This window comes from Apteryx rowi, unplaced genomic scaffold (genome assembly GCF_003343035.1).
Source record: "Apteryx rowi isolate R43461 unplaced genomic scaffold, aptRow1 scaffold_260, whole genome shotgun sequence".
NCBI classification, from domain to species: domain Eukaryota; kingdom Metazoa; phylum Chordata; class Aves; order Apterygiformes; family Apterygidae; genus Apteryx; species Apteryx rowi.
The window spans coordinates 892,188-912,403 of NW_020448975.1; the positions used below are offsets into that span (position 1 = coordinate 892,188).

The window sequence follows — 20,216 nt, forward strand, 5'->3', positions numbered from 1 at the left end:
CGAACAAACGTGTCAGAAAAATTTCAAGTAGTTTTCCTTCATTGTGAGGTCTAGAGACTGGACTTTTGCAGGCCTTTAAGCAATAAATAGGGGCCTTGGTTGTGATTTAATTTATTTTAGGTTTGTTTTATAAAGAAAATCTTCAAATGCACTGGTGTAACTGTTCTCAGATGGCTCCTCATGGTTGTAAAGCACCATGAAAACACTTTAAAGCATAGTGACTGCAGTTGTCTGGGCCCCTCTATAGGGGGATATTTGCAAACTTTACGTATCAAAATGGCAGTATAATCCCCAAGATTTAGCCAACAGAATACCAGTTACCCATGCTTTGCTTTCATGGTTTGTGTTATAAGTAACTACCCACTCGTGGTTAAGAATGCAATTTCATGTTTTGTCAGATAGACAATTCAGCCTCATGGTTTAGTCCTGATACGGCAGGCCTGTCGAGTTCTTAGCCAGTGCTGGTTTTAATCCTACTCTTTGAACCTCATGCAGAAATTCCATAGTTCATGTACTACGTGATGAGAGGTGGAGCTGTAAGAAACCTTCTGTAGTCACCAGTCAAACTGAACTATTTAGGATTTTATAACACAACCAAAATTTATGAACAAAAATATGTGAATTGAAAGTTCCTTAATTTACGCAGCTCCTATAGTACTGTTTACTTCTCTGCAGGATTGGTAAAATCACTCTGCAATAGTGAAAGCAGTTTTCAACCCACAGAGACTAAAAGGATGTCCAAAGCTGGAGGCAATACAAAGGAGAGAAACTAAACAAAGGAAAAGACATGCTATAAAATAAGCAACTGCAAACACTTAATTTATGCATCTCAAAAAAAATATTCATGGGTGTGTGTGAATAATAAACATGTTTATGCAAGATAAGGAAAGAGATTTCTCTTGTATAGAGAAAAACAAGGCAAAGAATATGAATCTAAAATTAAAGGTGGAAAAGTACATCATGGACATTTAAAAGAGCGAGAACAAGTGTTGTCTTCTGCTTGGCTTTCGTGTGCCCTTCCAAGAGTGGCTGGTAATAGATTTGACAAAAAGGATTTGGCAAAACAATAAACTACTTGGTGCTTGTGATTAGAGGTTTAACAAATTAAAGGCACAGAGGAATTAGCAGGGAGGAACATTGTATTGACAGTGAGCATTGCCAAAATCCCATAAAGTTTCTCCCAACTCTAACATGTTTTACTTTGTGAATATAATCATCTTAAAGCTTTAATTCTGCCTTCTGTGCTCTTCTTATTCATTTAGGTAGCTATTGCAAGAGCTCTGTGAATGTCTTCTGAATTCCAGAAAATATGATTCATTCCATGGAAGCACTGTGCTAATAATATTACCTCCACAGTATTGGTGAAGTTTTGTCTTAGAACATCTGCTATGCTTTCTGAAGCGTGACACCCACAGATCATCTGTTTTAGCAGACTTAGATTACCACTAGTAGTGTTTTTAATAAGAACCGTGTCACTGAGAAGCAGCTGTAACATTGCCTCCTTTCTAGCTGAAAATTTGTAAAGAGGAGTTGTTATCCTATCTGATCCATGGGAGAATGTGCTACATCAGGGTCAGTTATTGTTGAGCTGTATTTTTGTAAACATTCAATGTATTTGCCTGTGTTTTCTGCTTAGAATTCTGGCAAATGAATACTACGTCGCAGAAGTTTCTTGTAAAGCCAAGACACAAAAGAAGTAAAAGGCAGGTATGTGCCAATATGCTCACTTATAAATAATATGCCATTATGTTTGTTTTGTGTCTGCTGAATTAATTCTTCCAGATGGAGTCCTGCCTCTGCTTCTGGTTTGACATGAGGTCTCTCTATATCAATACAGCTATTACAAAAAGGGGTATCGAATATTGGATATATAAATATAAATGTAAATAAAAATAAATAAATAAACAGAAATGAATAAATAAATAAATAATGCTGGATTCTCCTACACATTACTTACTTACCTTAAGAGTTAAAGTCCTTTTAAGTGATCAGGAGCAACCAAAATGTCAATTTCAAGAGAATTACTGGATACCCCAAGACATACATGTCTTGCCAAGATCAGCCCCCTCGCCCTTATTTTTATAAAACCACATGGCAATTCCTCCCCTAAGCTCCATGTAGTATTCTGTTGCTAAATCTCAAAATTAGTGTTTTCATCAACATGATAAAATTATCTACATTGCTAAGCTGCATATGAAAAAAATAGCTAAAATATTTTCCATCAATTTTAATATAGGGTTGGATCAGAAAATCCCAATTAGTGAAATATTTACAAATAGTTTTTATGCTGCAATGCTGACAAGTAGCTACGTTATCTCACTTGACTTTGATTTAAATAAATATTATAAATTGAGAGTTCAATTCCTGTTTATTAAAGGAAGGAGCCATTGACTGCAGATTTTTATCTTTACACTGGAAAGATAGCAACAATTCTTTGCATTTTGGGACTAGAGCTCAAATGATGGTACAGGTCAAAACAGGGCCAGTTCAAGGGTTCTGAACAGTGCAGGCAAACATGAAATACTGAGAGCAGTTGGAGAAGATGACTTTTACATCTGTAACTAATGTAAGCATCTTAGAGGCAAAAGAGGAGTGAGAATGACATTAGAGAAATTCCAGAAATCATTCTGAGGCTCTATCAGGCGGTTTATAAAATAGCCATTACTCTGGATTTTCAAACCATAATGATGTTATAACTGTCCTGGAAAAGCCAGGAAAACAAGGACTTCATGGAGAAGCACAATTGTAAATATTTCTAAACTAGAAGTAAATGTGACACTGAGATAAGTACTGTGTTCAGTGTGTGAATCATACAGTATGTGAAAAAATAATACAATTGTTAAAAGAGTTTTTTAGTAAAAAAAGTCAGGGTAATTCCCTTTCTCTGTAAAAAACATTTAATGTTTTTAGCTGATACAACCCATTTTTTAGAGAGAGAGGCCCAAATGGGGGCCTCTTTAAAAAAGCTAGGATGGAGGGTCAGGTGTGGTGAAAGACTTGATTTCATTGCTTAAGATTATATAAATGTTCTGGAGAAGGTGAAATTTGGGGACTGTACATTAGAAAAAAATCTAATTCATTCTCATTCACCCTCCAAAAAATATCCCAACCAGTTACGCAATAAAAATGCATGTCCATTTTTACTGCCTGCTAGTTCAGACAAATTTGATGTACTATTGCCTTTTTAGGGTACATTTAAGATTTTATTTAATGACGTAACTAAGCACCAGAAGTATTATCAATATCTAAAAACAGAATTAAGAAAAAAAAAAGACAGAAGTTTTCTGAAGATATTACTCTATCTGTAGGTTCGTCAGATTCCACGTAAAGTTGAAGAGGAAACAAAATACATTGAGTTAATGATTGTAAATGATCATCTAATGGTAAGACTGGCATATTTCAATATCTTACATCTACCAATAACATAATCTTGTCTTAGTTTGCCTGTAAAGCATGAACAATAAACAACAACATCTGGGTAAAATAAATACAGGATGTCCCTAAAACAACAGATTGCAGTCTCGTTAGCCATTGAAGTTGCAGTAAGGTGATTTCACTGAGGATGGATCCAGGCCTGAGTATCAGAAAGTAAGGTCGTAAATTAGAAGTCTGTGTCCTAAGGTGACTAATATCAGTGTGACTCCTTAAGCTGATGGTTTTTCTTTCTGGCTTTCTTGAACGCTTTTCTTAGTTATGGTAACTCAACAAACAATAATGTAATTGTACAGCTTTGATGACAATGGGGAGATTAACAATGACACTGGATTTTTTGATATGTTCAAGTAAATACAGATAAAAATATTTTTTTAAGCTTATACTTTTTCAGGGAGAAAATGAATAAGCTATTTAATGTGGTGGAAAGAAACATCAGAAAGATTAGAATCTACAAGAAAAAACAAGCACATTCAGATGGGGAAAGTTACAGATTTAAATCAGTGAAGGTGATTAATAATTAGTGAAAGAAATATCAAAGGAAATGCAAAATTCTCCATCTTTTGCAGTCTTCAAATCAAGTTTGAATGCATTTCTGGAAGATGTGTTTGTGTCAAATGGAAATAATGAGATTCAATAGTGAAGTAACTGGATAAATTCTGAGACTGGTGATACCCCTTAGACTGGTTATGTTAGATGATTTTATGGTCATTTATGGCTTTAAAGTCAGTGTATCTATAGATTTTTTGTACCCTTTCTGTAATGTGCAGCTTCTCTCAAGCAATACACAAACTGGCAAAAATAGACATCAGAGTCTAAAAGGAATCTGCTACTGTCCTTGGGCAGTTTTTGGATAACATTGTACTCTGTCAGTTCAGTTTGTTGGATGTAGTAATAAATTCTTTGATGAGAGTGGATAATATTGGATGCAGAATTCCTTAAATTGGTGTGGTTGTGTTTGAGCCTGAAGACCTGAAGCCGCAATTTGCCCATTGATTTCCTCCCAAGGACAATGCTTCCTGATTTTGGTTACTTATAGCTAATGTGAGAGTCAGTCCACTTAGGAGATAGTTCTCAGAAGCAAATGCTAGTGAACAGCTGTGGCTGGATAAGCCACATACTTTCTTCCAAAGACAAGGAAGGGCCATGCGCTCTAGGCTTTTCCCTTGCTCAATGGCTAGGGCTAGTGTGTATGTACATTTTGATTATTCTGTGGGTGTGCAGTAGATGCGGCAGTAGATGAACTCAGCATGCAGCTGAAGCCCTGCAGAGGTGCTCAGAGTGGGTGTAGGCACACAGCATCCTCCCCATGTCCAGCTCTGGGGAACCTCTGGGAGAGACAGCAGGAGGTTGTCACCATCATTAAAATGACAGTAATGAAGGTAGTAAAGAGAATAATAATGTGTTCCTGCTCCTGTAGCATTTTTCAGAAAAGATCTTAAAATACTTTCCAAGCATTTATTAATAGATTCTCACAATAGCTGTTGTGAAATATGTGCATTTCTGAGTGATTTTCTGCTATCACTTACTAACATTACATTCAGCACAGAAGACCCAGCCTTGCACAGAGGTTCTATTGTTGATACAGTTGCTTTTTACCCCATACTTTTTTTGGAAATTGCGTTTGTTCTTTCTGAAAATCTATGTTTATAACTTGCCTGTGTTTGTTTCACAGTGTAAAAAGCACCGCCTGTCAGTTGGCCATACAAATAGCTATGCTAAATCAGTTGTCAACATGGCAGATTTAGTAAGTATCACTCAAATATATGTTTTTTTACCTGTGAGATAAATCATATGATTATCCTGCTGATAATTGCAGGAATTGTCTGTTCATGATATACCTAATAATAACATATGTGAAGGTCACAAATTTTCATTTAGAACCAAAGTCAGCCAAGTATAAGCCTTTTTCTAACATAAAGGGTAAGAGATCTTTTGTGGCTTCAAAGGTTTAAGTACCCTGCTGGATTGACTCCTTGAATTTAAGCTGAGGGGCACCTTGGGTATGACAATGTTTAACACAGGATCATATGTTGACTGTGGCTTAAACTAAAAGACAATCTAAAATTAAAATGCACTAGAATTCCTCAGAAAAAAAATATGCATTTGAGTAAATGAATTAGAATAGGAACAATCCATAGAGATGGATTATATGGACTATAGTTGTGATGCTAAATCAAATGAGTTCAGATGAATCAAATGAGAATCACCTGAGGCTTTTATGCCTCGCTCCAGAAAATTCTATTACTCGAAAATGAAAAACGCTGTTCCCACTCTTGAAACCCATTGGTGCGCACTGTTAACCCCCAGCAGTCAAAGGATGGCCCTGTTTTGCATGAGTCAGCTGGTGTGAGGTTAAATACTACTGAAGAGGTGTATAAAAGTAAAAGCAGCATTTTTGCAGATTGCTGTTGAATATAAAACATTTCTTTTGTGTCACTGAGATGTGCTGGACATTACAAAAGACAGGTAAATTCAAAATCTTTGAACTATTTGAAATGGTTCTGTAGTAATCTGACAAAAAACACACTTCATTTCTATGAACCTTTATAGAACCTGCAAGGAATCTTTTTTTGGCGTGAGAGAACTTATTGAAAGTCTAGATTTTACTTGTTTTTATGTTTGTTTGCTGGTTTTGAGGGAGATGTAACTGCATAGGAGAAAGTGTATTAGTACAAACTAAGTATTTAGTTATGCAAGCTATTGCAGAAAAGGGGTAAAAAGCACCTTTATTCTATTTGATATAATATATTTGTTCGTTCTGTCAATGTACTAGATATATAAAGAACAACTTAACACCAGGATAGTATTGGTTGCCATGGAAACCTGGGCTACTGATAACAAGTTCACCATATCTGAAAACCCCTTGGTGACCCTACGTGAGTTTATGAAATATAGGAGGGATTTTATCAGAGAGAAAAGTGACGCAGTTCACCTTTTTTCGTACGTAACCTTGTATGATGTTTTATTACTGTTTTTTCCGTACCTCGGGGGTTGCTTATCACAAGTGGCTAACGCGTCTCCTTTCTGTTGTGTATGTAATCCACAGTAATTCAGAACGTAATGTTTCTGATGGGGAGGTGGGAAGAAGTTAGAATAATGCACAAACTGCCTGGCAGTGCCACTGGAGATTTTACTCTCTTTAGTTTTAACTTGTTAAGCACAAGCTGCATGCGCTGTGATTGTCGGTTATTCTGTGCAGTTAACTACCCTGCAAGCAGAGCCACAGCTGCCTGAAAGGTAATGCATGGCTCCGTGTTGTAGGTTTGCTTCTGCTGCGGTAAAGCATTGACAGCCTTGCTAAAATATTTAAAAGCAGAATGTGTGCTTTGAAACCAATGAGGATTTCTGCTTAAAAGCAAAAAATGCAATATGGCCTGCTTTACTTTGTCAAATGACCTCCACGCTGCAGGATTTCTGAAGTGGTTCAGTTCCTCAAAACAGTTGGTTCTTCAGAGGAACGTGCACTACAAGAATAGTGAGCTAGGAGGAATGCTATTTTCTCTAAATCTCTCAATTATTTAGGTAATGAGGTTGATATAACAAAATATGTATACAAAAATAGAGGAAAAGTTCATGATTTTTGACCCACACGAGATAGGCCGGACAAATTGCTCTGTAAGAGTCCTTATGTCTCTGTGCTGACCTTTTAGGAGCCTACATGAATAAACTTAGCTTAAAACCTCACTTTAACACAACTTGAATTAGGAGACACGATACCCACCTGCAGTATCCAGCCTCTCAAACTTTTTTGCACATGCTTAATTACTGTCATTGACCTCTTATATGAAGAGAGCTACTGAGATCTGCAGTTGGTGCCTGGAGATTTTGATTCCTCCGTATCTCAGTTTTTCATCTGTAAAATGGGAATCAGTTTTTCTTACAAGTGTTTKTGGATTGACTATAACAAAGAAGGCCCTGTTTGTCCCTGTGATGGGGACTCTGGGTACCACTGTAATACTAATTCCAATACTGACCATAACAGCAACAGCAACAATGGTGTTTGAGGTATTGCATTCATAGATTATTTAGAAATATCAAATTCTCAGATTGCGTCCTTTAGTAAGACACTATTGAGTTGGGAGGCGAGACTGGCTGCGTGATGGTACAGTTTACAAATGAACTTCTACCCTCAGCACAATTAGCTAGTTGTATTGTTTCTTGGTGTTTTTCTATTTTTCTTTGAAAAATCAGCTTGCCACAGCTGGTGTGGATCAGTGTTCTGAAGTGGTACAGAGTGTCTTCTGCCTCCAGTGACTGGCAATCGTTCATGCTGACATGGGCAGCATCAAAGCGATGGTCAGATTTAGGCTCGGAGAGCAATTGTCTCCTGGGTTAGATTGCCAGCAATTCTGGGGAGTTTTCACCTGCCTCTGCCTCAGAGAGTGCAGACTGCTTGGTACAGCTTTTCACCTAAACCTTTCATCTTGTTGCATCTACATGGCCCATCTGGACATGTGTCTTTTAACCAGTTGCCCATTACAGCAGAAGCCTCATGCTTTGGCACCACAGTGGTCTCTCTTGCTCTCAGTCTGTAGCTCATGCCAGTGTAGGCTGCCAACGTCCTTGTGCTAGCGTAGTATGTAAACAAGCAAAAGGCTGGTGAGGTACAGGTGATTTGGCAAAATAGTCCCCTTCTTATCTTAAGCTTTCTTATACTAGGTGATCGGAGGAGGAGATGGGAAGATGGTATCACTTTTCTGGAGACAGTTTAGAAGGGTTTTCATGTGAGGTTTGTGAATGGTTATCTGTTTTCCCCATTTCTATATTTTGTTTTTGCATAATTGCAGCATGGTGGTAGCAACTGGCATTTGCAAATGCTGGTGTCTTATCTGGAGATGAGAAAGGTAAATACTGGGATGGTTAGGTGAAAAGCTCAGGGGCTGAGCGAGGTAAACTTCTCTTCTTCTCCTTTTTGTCAAAGGGGGAGTCGATTTCAGAGCAGTCGGAGTGGCGTAGCCCACACTGGTGGAATCTGCTCCTTGCTGAAGGGCGGAGGTGTGAATGAGGTAGGTGTTGATACTGATAAGAGCAAAAAGTGGTGGAAACCACAGAATTTAGCTGTGCAGACATGTTTCTCAAAATATCTTGCTGTTTCATTGTTGATACAGAATTTTAGTACAGCTACATAGAAGGGATGTTTCAGTAAAGAATGGTGCTTGAATAGAGTCATATATGGGTTCAAAATACACTTTTCAACGCTGTCTGATCTTGTCATTCATACTTGCAGCCACAATGGCAAGAAAAAAACAGAGTTTCTCATACTTAACTTGTTCTTAAGCCAGCTTTTGGTCTTCCTCACTTGCCCATTATGTAGCTGCGCTGAAGTAAAGAGCTATAATATTTTGCATCTGTTTTTGCCTTAAAATACTGCCTTTAAATGAGGAAAGCTTAACTTCTATCTAAGATACTTGTATCTAATTGATTACTGTTCCTGCCTTGCTTGTTTCTTTCAGTTTGGAAAACCAGACTTAATGGCAGTTACCCTGGCACAGACTTTAGCCCAAAATATTGGCATTTTCTCAGACAGAAGAAAACTAATAAGTGGTAAGTTTGTTTGCTTTTTCATCCTCTCTCAAGAGAGGATCTAAAGAGCTGGAGGAACTTATCAGTGTCTGATATGATTTTTTATCATGGCTCTCACAATATTGGAAAATTTTTACTTTTCTTGTAATAACATGAGGAGAGACTGACATATCGTGAATTTTCCTCTATAAAAATGCTGTCATTTCCCCTGCCCATAATTACTAGTAGCACTAATGTCACCTTTTGACTAAAAATAGATCATAAAGATGTCTGCCGCCTCCATTCATTTCAGTTAAACTGGTGTCACCCCCACAGACTAAATGACTGCCATGGTAACGTGCAAAGGTAGATGTATATTATTAAACTGAGGGTGGGGAGCCACCTCAGTCCTGTGATGCAGGGTAATTTTGACCATATAGTTTTGCCCCTGTTTGCTTTGAGTGGATTCCTCTTGTTCTTTATTACTCCAATCTCCTGTATTCGCCACTGTGCTGATACTGAATGTCTACTATAACCTTGGTATTCAACTTCTTATTAAACCCTATTTACCTGCAATCCCTTAATTCAGATCTTCCCCCACAAGCATTTCACCCTCACTGGTTCCACTTTGTACAAAGTCCCACCACACTGAGAGCAATGGGTGATTAAAGTAATCATACAATTTTAAAACTATTTGGATGATGTAGTGCTTAGTTATTAGGTCATGTATACTTATGTGGCTGATGAAAAAAAGATTATTACTATTTTTTTAAAATGAGCATATGAAAAAATAATGTAATTACTATATTGAATGATAGACCTCTCTTTTTAGATGAATTTTGTTTTCAGCCATTGTAAAGACAGTAGATAATGCAAAGATATATCCACATATAGAGGTTTCTGTGGTTCACGTAATTTTATTTTGAAAAATATTCAGAAATGTAGGAAAGATGCTCTATGCTACCTACATGTTCAGTGTTCATGTTCCAGCTGCATATTTTAACTTGATATGGGGGCAGAAGGAAAGTGAAAATAAGAGTGATGGCTCCCTGTCTTATGGCTGAGCAGAGTGAAAGCACAAGTTTTTTGGGGGAGGGAGGGAGAACAAAACTAATGGGCAGAGCCCCATTTCCTTTTTAGTTGTGCTTCTAAGATAGAAGCAATAAACCGATGTTCATGTATTACAGTAATGCACATTGCAGAAACAGAAAGGAAAAAGCAAACATGCAGAGCACGTGCACCGAAATGTATACCACATACAGTTTTGGAACCTGAGGGCTGAGAGCAGAGCAAAGCAACACCACCTGGCACTGCAGAGCCGCCGGCAGGGCTGGGCTCTGCTGCTGAGTCGTAGGGGAAAGGAGGCGGGAAAGGAAAAGGTGGGAGAATGAAGGAAACAGCTACTCTGTGCCCTTGTACTTTGCTGTGTTTACAAACCATCCTGTGCATTTTTGTGTGCGTCAGTGATTGATTGTTTTTTTTAAGCTGAGATTTCTCCAGTCGCACTGGCATAGTAGTAGAAAAGAACTGAAAAATTCTAAGATGGGTTAAAACGTCATTTTTTTTGCTCTGAAAATTTGGAAATTCAGTACCTTGACTTGGGAGGAAGAGAGAGCTGGCTCATGATTTGCAGGTGCCTGAGGCTGCCAGTGCAGTTTCCAGAGAAGGAAGGACAAACAAGACATGTTTTCAAAGCTCAGAATTGCATAGAAACAGGTATAGACTTTGAAAGAAAGTTTGTCAGTGTGCACACATATGCTTAAATTAAGGTGTGCAACGAAATAGCAAAAGATTCTTTTCAGATTATCTTTAAAGGTAAAATGAGGTGACTACAGTGTAATTTTGCAATAAGAAATGTATTATTTTGGACTCTTACAAGACTCAATGTGTAAATTTTACTTTTTTTTATTGTCAGGTGAGTGTAAGTGTGAGGACACATGGTCTGGATGCATCATGGGAGACACAGGGTAAGCATTGCACTGGAGGAAATTCATGTCATTCATACAATGACATAAAGGAAAGGTGTGAAAATAGATGCCTTTTGTGTTTCAGCAGAATATTTTCTGTGAATTATTTTTCAGAAAGTAAGGTATTGTCTGTACAACATACTTAGAAAAAACACCTTCAAAGAAATGTGCGAACATGTGAGATAATGAGAGCATAAGAGAGGGGTTTTAGTGACTGTTAGTTGAAAACACAAAGAACAGCAGCTCAACAGCCAAGTCTGTTCTTTGTGAAAGAAGCAGAATCATGTTTAACTTGTTTTCTCCTGTGAATCTGCTGTTGAGTGGGGAAAAAATGATGACACATCCAAATTCTTGAAATGCTGTGATCAAATTTCTTATGTATATCTAATTTTCTGTGGTTCTTCATAAACCTTTCATATGTATTTTTAATTTTTTATCCCCAATTTGTGTAATATATGAAAAAGCGCACTCCCTTTAGAGGCCTAGTATACATCTACCCACGATAAAGTTGCTAGAGAGATTTTATGTAAAGAATGGCTTTTAGTGCATTGGGAAATTTTTGCTTTTAGATGAAATTTGATCAGGCTCCCTAGAGTGCGTATTTGGGCCTTAATTCTTTATATTACAGAACTGTCTTCTGTCATGCATATGAACTAAACTGTAGTCTAGTTTTAAATACAGACAGTGCTTCACACTTCTAAAGGTATTTCAGTCTGATGTATAAATTTTTCTAATAGCTTTGTGGTCAGTATAATTTGTGAACAAAGAAAAAGCATTCTTCATACAAAGCTCTTTGGAAGTGCAAATGTGTGCCTTTTTTATGCCTTGTTTACCTAAACACATACCAAATAGGATTTTTCTGATTGTTTTTAATAGGTTAAAAACAAACTTGGGAAGCGTCCTTGTTTCTTGTAAAAAGTGACTTCTTCTCTAATGATCTTTAAATTCTTTATCTAAAATCCAAACCTTTCAAATAATTATATACAAAATAATATATATTTACAAAGCTGCTTTCAGGATGATGAATCCTAAATTCTCTGTAATCTTTAGCCCTAAATCATAAACACCAGAGATGGAAAAGACCACTTATGTTTTGCAAGCCATCATTCCTGGCAGTGCAGGATTACTTTGTATAGCACTTTTGATAATATGTTTTTATCCAGTGACAAACATGATACAGGAAGGCCCTTAAGACTCTCAAATTTGATTGATGCATAAATACTCTTCTGACTAAGGACCTAAATATGAAGATAACTCAAGTTACTTAGGGGAAAATTCTTTCCATGTGGGAAGGTTCCATGCAAAGATTCTCTGCATCAGTTAAAGCTCATATTGTTTTTAAGTGGTGCACTGGGCCTTGTATTGACACTCTGTCCTGGGATGAAATTTATTCAGTGGGGCACAAGAGAGGGGGCAGCAGATATGTTAGCTGATACTGGTTAAAAGCTTGTTTTAAAACAGTATGACACTGTTATATAAAAATTCTGTGGGCCAGGACAGCAATTTTGTTTAAGAGAGGAATGAGCTGTGAGCAATCTTTAAACGGATCCTGTGTGGGAAAGGCAGCAGTTGTCTCCTACAATATATATGGGAAAAAATAAATGCATTTCTGAGATCAGGTCCTTTAGTGGAATTGATCATGTTTGTGAGAACTACATATTGTATAATAAGGATTTGTGGTATTTGGCATAAAAGAACTCATATTGAAATCTGTTTAACTTCTCACTTTATGCAAGCTCTACCTCATTGTTAAAAGTTGCTTGCCATTTATGAAAATGATTTATCAATTAGAATGAGTTACAAGCAGATATCTTCACTCTGGTTCTGAACTGTGTACTCTAGCACTTTTCCTAGAGTATGACTATATGTTTATCATTCCCCTATTTTGAAAAAAGGAGATATACTGCAAAAAGCACTATAAAAAATAATCCTGCTATCTCATTTCTTTGCAGGTATTATCTTCCAAGCAAGTTCTCCAAGTGTGATATTGAAGAGTATCATGAATTTTTAAACAATGGAGGTGGAGCCTGCCTTTTCAATAAACCCACCAAGGTAAACCCACCTTATTTTTGAGTATTACTTCTATTGTATTTCTAATTTAGAAGATACCAAGAAGAGTAAAAGCAATATTATGGGAAAAAAAATGTAATTTTGAGATCTCTGGTTCTCTCTAAGTTCCAGATTTCCTGGTGACAGCTTGGTGAAAGTGGCTGATTTTAGTTCATACTGGTTTGGCAATGATATTTAAATAATTTTTTAATAGGTGGTTTCATGCCCAACAGAGTTCTCCCAGGCTTCGATTTAGAACTATCCCTCATGCAGTTTTCTTTTGTATATTGTAATTACAGTATGCTGTTGAATTTGTTTGCTGAGGTTTCAAGTGTCTTGGTAAACTTTGCACAACTCTAATTCTAATTTGCTTTGAACTGATGTGTCCTGGTGCAATTCTCTGGAAGCTGAAGCAAGATTGCTTTTGTTTCACATCTATCCCGAGGATAAGATAGAGCTCTTAGAACCTCTCCAGTGAGTGTGCAGCCTTGCAGCAAGCTGATTTTCGAACAGCGGTGGTTACCAGTGGCTTTGGTATTCTCTGAATTGGAGAAGGCAAAGTTAATGCTTTTTGTCCTCAGAGAAAGATTAATAAATTGGCACCTTCTGAAGTAACTGTGGTTTCACCATCAAGAAATTTTTTCGCCTCTTTCCTACAGTTCTCTGAAAGGATTTTACAGCGTCTTTTCACAGCAGTGTTTGAAAACTGCCACTAATTTTTCAAATGCTAGGAGAGGCAGAGCAGGAGAGAAAGCCGCGCGCTGCAGAGGGCAGGCATCACTGGGGTGTTCCTCATGCTCTTCGGGAGCCGTGTGGCAGCAGCAGGCACGGGCCATACAACTCCTCACTGGGCTCTGCTCGAGATGATAGTCATGACTCTTTCCTATATATAATTAATGTTAACCTCTATTTAATGGTTGTCTTTCAATGAGCAAAGGAGAGAGGCTAAGGCAGAGAGACAGTCTAACTTGGAAAAAAGGCTTGGTAGCTGAGGGGGTCACAAATGTAAAAGAGAAAGTCAATACTGGAGCGAGTATGTTCCTTCTGGAGTGGCTGAGGAAAAAGTACAATTTCTGATAGATTCCACAGCCACAGAATTTCAGTAAATATTAGAGAGAGAGGAAGAGAAGGCATCAAATCTGGATAGTTTAAGAACTGCAGGTTTGAATATTTCTTATTATGAGAGAACTGATGTTATTAATAAATAAACAAGAATGAGTTTGTTTTTTCTGGTACTTGGCACCTACTGAAAGCCACCTCTAGAGGTTCATACAGAAAACACCATCTTCTGTTTTGATGACTGTAAGCAAAAGTTTGTATCTGCTTATCTCTGCAAAATGTTTCATGGAAGTGCATATTATTGAAAGCGAGAGAGAGCACTGTAATTCATTGATAAGATATGTGGCTTTTCATTTTTTAAAACATCCCTGCATTTTAGAAGTTTTCTTTTTCCATCTCATTACAGGCAGAGAGCAATGTTGATGGTTTTATTTCTTTGTTGAGTGGATTTCTTCCATAACATAATGCTGTCTTGCTTGGGCTTGTTTAGCGATTATGTTCACTGCACATCTGTCACTTGGAAAAAAAGAAAAACAATTTACTTTCATCTCAGTTTAGATTAGCAGCATTTGCACTTTTTTCTCATTGGATACGAAAATGTGAAAGTCAGATATGGAAGCCAGGGTGATTGTCTTTCATGTATTGTTGTTTGAGTTGTTTTAAAGTTATGAAAGTTATTAACAATGGGTGTCTGTCTAATTCACAAGGCTGTCAAAAAGGCATGTTTCCCAGCAAGAGTGATAAAACATAAACTTACTTTTAAAGAAATATGAGATAAAGGAAACATGATGTGTGAAGGTGCAGCGTTCTACAGTGCTCCACTGTAAGATCAGCCTTGATCCCAAACATTACTTCAATGACTGCTGGAGCATATTGAGCATATGCCCTTTTTAATGAATAACTGAATTATATAAAGACTTTTGGGGAAAAGTTATCTAATTTGCTTTTCATGTTTTTCTTTTCATTTAATATTTAGTTGGCCCTATGTTCTGCAGCAAATTGGCCCTACGTTTTATGGCAGGACCCCCTGTTTTTCAATCTACTTGTGCAGCACACCTAAAGATACTGAAGAAATTAAGATGTCTGGAAAATATCTAGGAAGCCAGCAGTTTTAGCGACTATTTAATAATTCTAAAAGAAAATTACTTGCTTATATTTAATGAAATGTTCTACCCATGCATTTCAAGCTGCAGTCAAATTTCTGTTTCAAAGAGGTATCAAATAATAGCACGTCACACTGTGCCACAAACGTCAAGCTGGTTTATGGCACCGTTGAAGTGTGCATGGTGATACTCCAGCCCGTGGGCTACTGGCAGCAAGGCAGCAGCAGCAGCAAGAAGGGAACTGTACACCACGAGTGAGTTACTCGTGCAGATGGCTTGCAAATACAATGGTTTCTGGAATGATCCTAGCTTAACTGGAGAGCTGGAAGGACAATCTGCAGAAATTTAGGCTATCTGTCTTGGTGAGATGCTTATACATCTTCTGATTTATGTAACAGAAGTTGCTATTATGTTTTCTTACGCCCGAAGAAAAGCTTTTTTTCTTTTTGAAGAATCACCTTTAGAAATTTTAAAATAAGGGAAACAATGAAACAGTAAAGAACGAAGTATAAGGGTCCATTAAAAGAGAGCAATGTATGGATTCTTATTAAAAATGGTGAATGAATCTTGCCTGTGGGAAAGGAAATTATTACTACTACAGATACACAGATTTAGACATTTAAAGTTGCAGCTTAATGGGGAGGGTGAAGGGAAAGTGGAGAAGGGCAGAAGCCTTATCAGCAGTGATTTCTCATCCAGCTGTGACACATGCTTATTGAAAACTGCTGAAAATTCAAAAATATGGTATAGGAAAAGAGAAGGAAATAGTATCTGACTGTAGCAAAGACTAAATAAGAATCACATGCTCTCCCTTCATTTCTGTGCTGTTTGCTTCCAAAGCACAATTTTTATGACTTTTCCTTCTTAAGGTATATTACGGAATTCAACCTGGGACACAGCCTTCATCACTTGAATTCAACAATTGCAGCCCCTCTAACTATAGTTGAAGTGTTGTATTGTTTTAAAATTTTTCATTTATTGTCACACTTATTTTTGATTGTGGCTTCTGCTCGGACTGAATCTGCTATAAAAATGACACTCTAACACAAATGATGCCATGTTGCTCTGCAGAACTGCTTAATTAATCCATTGGGTTGGTTGTTCTCTGTATGTTTTATTTGTGCTGTTTCTAATCTGACTCTCTCTGAGTTGTGGGTACTGTGTTTTTGGTAGTGCATTTGGAGTGCTAGCTAAAAAAACATTGTACAGAATAAATGTGACAGTGGCTTCCTTAGGAAAGACATGTCCTTTGATTTCTAATTTTCTCTGCAGCTTCTGGATCCTCCAGAATGTGGCAATGGTTTTGTGGAAGATGGGGAAGAATGTGACTGTGGGACTATTGCAGTAAGTGCAATGTACTGTAAATTAGTAACTGGATTCTCCAGGACATAGTGCTGCCCATAACCACCATGGACATTAAGTGGAGGAAGACAGGCAATGCTTAGGTCCTGGGATTCTTCGTTTCTTATGTGTTTCCATCATGTTTAACACAATGTGGGCCAGCTTTTATATTTTATCACCACGTAAATCTTAAAGAGTAATAGCAGTAACTGCCACTGCAGAATCAGGCCTTAAAAGGTGTTTGAGAAAAGGTGTTCCTAGATGAAAATGTGATCCTGGTCAATGGTAAAATGTCAGTATTTAATGAGAAACACTGTGAAGTTAATACAATTATTTCCTATATGGCATAGCAAACAGCTTTAGTCCCCACAGTGTGTGTTGTGGGGTTTTTTTTATGCCTCCAGGTGCCTAGAGGCCTGGTTAAAATCTATTCCAGCAGCACACCAAAGCAATGAGGAGTAAAAGGGTTTAGGGATCATCTTCTTTTCCCATGTGTTTTTTTATAAGTGTGTATTTTCCTTAGGAGTGTGCCAGTGAAGGAGGAGAGTGCTGCAATACATGCACCCTGACTGCAGGCTCCCAGTGCAGTAACGGGCTTTGCTGCAGAAAGTGTCAGGTAAGTACAGTGACCTTTCCTGCAGTGGCCTGGCAATACTACCTTCACGTGATTAGAGGCACCACAGCAGATGTGTTTTTGCTGTCAGACCTTGTGTTTCCTTTTCTGAAAGTTTGCCTTTTAGAACTGGCTGAAAACTCGTTCGCTTGAGCTATTCTCTGTCTTTTAGACTTGACTTCTTAGGGCAGGGGCTGTGATCAAACACAGAGGTGAATCAAAGCCTTCCAGTTTCAAGCAGGTTTGAATCAGCTGAAAATCCCATGAGATTCCATTAGACATATTTGCTCAAACAAAGACATGTTTACCAACATGTCATTTCCGTAATGTCTTACATGTTGCTTTGAATTTGCCCCTATGAAACTGAATAGGAAAATCATACAGTGAGGGGCCTGAGAGAAGGATATAATAAAAAACAAACAAACAAAACTAACAGAAGTATTTAAAAATGTGTATCTAAAAGACACCTGACTTTAGTTTCAGTCAAGTCTTTCTGTGTCTCTTTATGCTTGGACTGACTAAAATCCCACCGAGTAAAGGGAATTAAGCCCTGTATTAATTATAAGATATGCTTCCTGATGTATCAATAAATAGTAAAAGGAGATCTAGGCAGATCTGAAAGGGAGCCCAGCTAAATGTGACTTCAAACAATTGTTGATACTCAATAATAATTATAATAATAATTATTATTATTACTATTATTATTATTAATGTTATCAACACTGCAGTGTACTATGTGTGATATTTTTATCTTCATCTGTGGGCATTTGAGGATTTCACTTCCTTAGAAGAAACATTAATAATAGCTGTGACCACATTCTTGACTTTGTGCTCATCCTAATGGTAAAAAACAGAAAAAATGCAGGTTATGCTGGAACAGATCACATTTTCCTAAGCACATTCCTTTTTTAAATGTAATATAAAAAATTAGCATATTGCCAGTGTGGATGAATTTTGTTCAAGTATCCAAGTGACGTTGGCACCATATTAAAGACTCTCAGTAAAAAAACAAAAGCTTCTGTGTACATTATTTTGAAAATGAGAGTAATGGTTTGTCTACATATAGAATGGTGAGGGTGAGCTAATGAAGAGAAAGGCAGTATTTTGCAAAAGATATCCCGAGGAGGTGTTAGTCAGGACAACTCAAAAGACTTTGTATTAGCAGTTCCCTAACTTGAAGTTATCTTCCCCTATAGTGCCCTGCCTGAAAGGAGGAATGAAAGTGGGATTGCAAACAAAACACAGTGAGGAGACAATAGTCTGCATCCCCGTGTCTCAGAGTATCTCTGACATTAGTGTCTATCTAGATTTTTCATAGACAGGTGGAGGAAAGATGAGCTTACAGCTGAGAAAGCCCTAGAGTCTAGCTCTTCCACAGACCTGTGCTAGTTCACGGCAGCTGAGGAGTTAGCAGTTGTCCTAAATGTGCATCCAGATCCAGAAAAAAGTCACAGAGCTGCAAAATGAACTGGGTAGCACAGATAAAGAAACCTTCCAGGGAAAACAAGAGTTTTGTAATATGTCCATTCCAGTGACATGACTGGACAGAGAACAGTGATTCTGACAAAGCTAAGCGCAGAGAGTCGCCTCTAGTGGGATGTCTTCCTCCTTTTACAGGTCTTGGGACGTTACAGTGGTACAGAAGTCTTTAATCAGATTGCAAATGCATATGTTAGGTCACTGGTACCTTTTTCATGGTTAAATATCTGGCCACTTTAGAAACTGGTATCAAATCATATGGAATCCAATACATTCATGAGTAGTTTCTGTTCTACAACAGCAGTGAGGCTTTCTGGTAACCACAGCGATTACACCTAGAGATCTGTAGCACTCTCTGTCCATAGGTCTTAAAGCAGTTCTCAAAGTCAGGATTGTTCTCCGTGTTCTACAAAGAGTGGTAAAGGAGTCACAAAACCATGAAATGATGTGGCCAGGATAATGCCACAAGCCACTGCAGTGCTGGTTTGATAGACCCCAGGAGTCCTGTGTCCTGGGACAGCGCTTACTCTGGCAGGTCCGTGCTCAGTGCACTTGACAGATGATGCCTCTGAGAATAGAGGCGCTGAAGTAAATGGCTGTGGATTAATTGTTGGAAAGTCCACACTGAGCAAAGGAAAATCTTTCCACTTCAGTCAGCACTGGGAAATTTCCCTTTTTTTCTTTTAGTTAAAACTCTAGGGAAGTATTGCATTCAAAACAAGATACAGAGAAACCAAGACACTGATTTTCTGTCCTTTTTTTAGTTTGAACCTAAAGGAGTTTTGTGCCGAGAAGCAGTGAATGATTGTGATATTGCAGAGAACTGCACAGGAAATTCCAGCCAGGTAATTTTTATTTCTTCTATCCAAGAAATGAAAGAAATACCTATAGACTCTCAGTCGATATGAATGCTACTGTTTTGTATAGTAAGTTGTATGAAACTTGTATTAAACCTGTTACGTGTCCAGAAGGAAAGCATAATAGTTAAATAATTTTCCATATGCCAATCATCTCCTTTGCCGTAGACTTTGTTTTCATTGTTGTCTGAATTATCTATCAGTTATTTTCTTTTCCTGTAGTGTTCTCCCAATATTCATAAAATGGATGGATATTCATGCGATAACAAACAGGTAATGAACATTTGAGGTTTTTATACATTGTTGCTACTTTTATAGATTACTTTTTTTAGAATTTGATTTAGGATTTTCGGAAGTCAACTGACACATTTCTGTTGACGTTACTGAATTTGGGGTTTTAATCAAATTTTGGAACTAAGCATTTAAATGAACAGCCTAGAAAGCAGAATCACATATTATGTCTTTACCTCGTTAGAGAATATGTGACAAATCTGTATGTTGAAGTTGTTTCTGTGTCTTTTTTTTTTTCTTTAGGGTATTTGTTTTGGAGGAAGATGTAAAACCAGGGACCGACAGTGTAAATATATCTGGGGTGAAAGTGAGTAAATATTATTTCTAGGTTGTTATCATTGATGTGGCTTGAAAGATTATCTTATCTGAGAACAGTTATGGAAAGAGACATATTCAGAATCATTGGAAGCAGATAAAATCAGCTGGGACTGTGTGCTGTGAAAAATATTCACTATGATCCTGAACTCTGCTCTACTTTGAACTTTGCCTTTCAGTTTTAGGGCTTTTTTTTTTTTTTTTT

The 20,216-nt window shown here is 37.5% G+C and overlaps 1 protein-coding gene across 1 annotated transcript in view; it reads left to right on the forward strand.

The window, feature by feature from the left end:
* Positions 1-20,216, forward strand: part of ADAM22 (ADAM metallopeptidase domain 22) — a 146,535-nt gene that overhangs the window by 95,906 nt on the left and 30,413 nt on the right. The window contains exons 8-20 of the mRNA XM_026067663.1: positions 1,637-1,707; positions 3,309-3,383; positions 5,108-5,179; positions 6,209-6,375; positions 8,357-8,441; positions 8,889-8,979; positions 10,853-10,904; positions 12,857-12,956; positions 16,388-16,459; positions 16,980-17,072; positions 19,313-19,393; positions 19,628-19,678; positions 19,940-20,003. Coding sequence (XP_025923448.1) covers positions 1,637-1,707; positions 3,309-3,383; positions 5,108-5,179; positions 6,209-6,375; positions 8,357-8,441; positions 8,889-8,979; positions 10,853-10,904; positions 12,857-12,956; positions 16,388-16,459; positions 16,980-17,072; positions 19,313-19,393; positions 19,628-19,678; positions 19,940-20,003 — 1,074 coding nt within the window. The remainder of the gene's footprint in view (positions 1-1,636; positions 1,708-3,308; positions 3,384-5,107; positions 5,180-6,208; positions 6,376-8,356; positions 8,442-8,888; positions 8,980-10,852; positions 10,905-12,856; positions 12,957-16,387; positions 16,460-16,979; positions 17,073-19,312; positions 19,394-19,627; positions 19,679-19,939; positions 20,004-20,216) is intronic.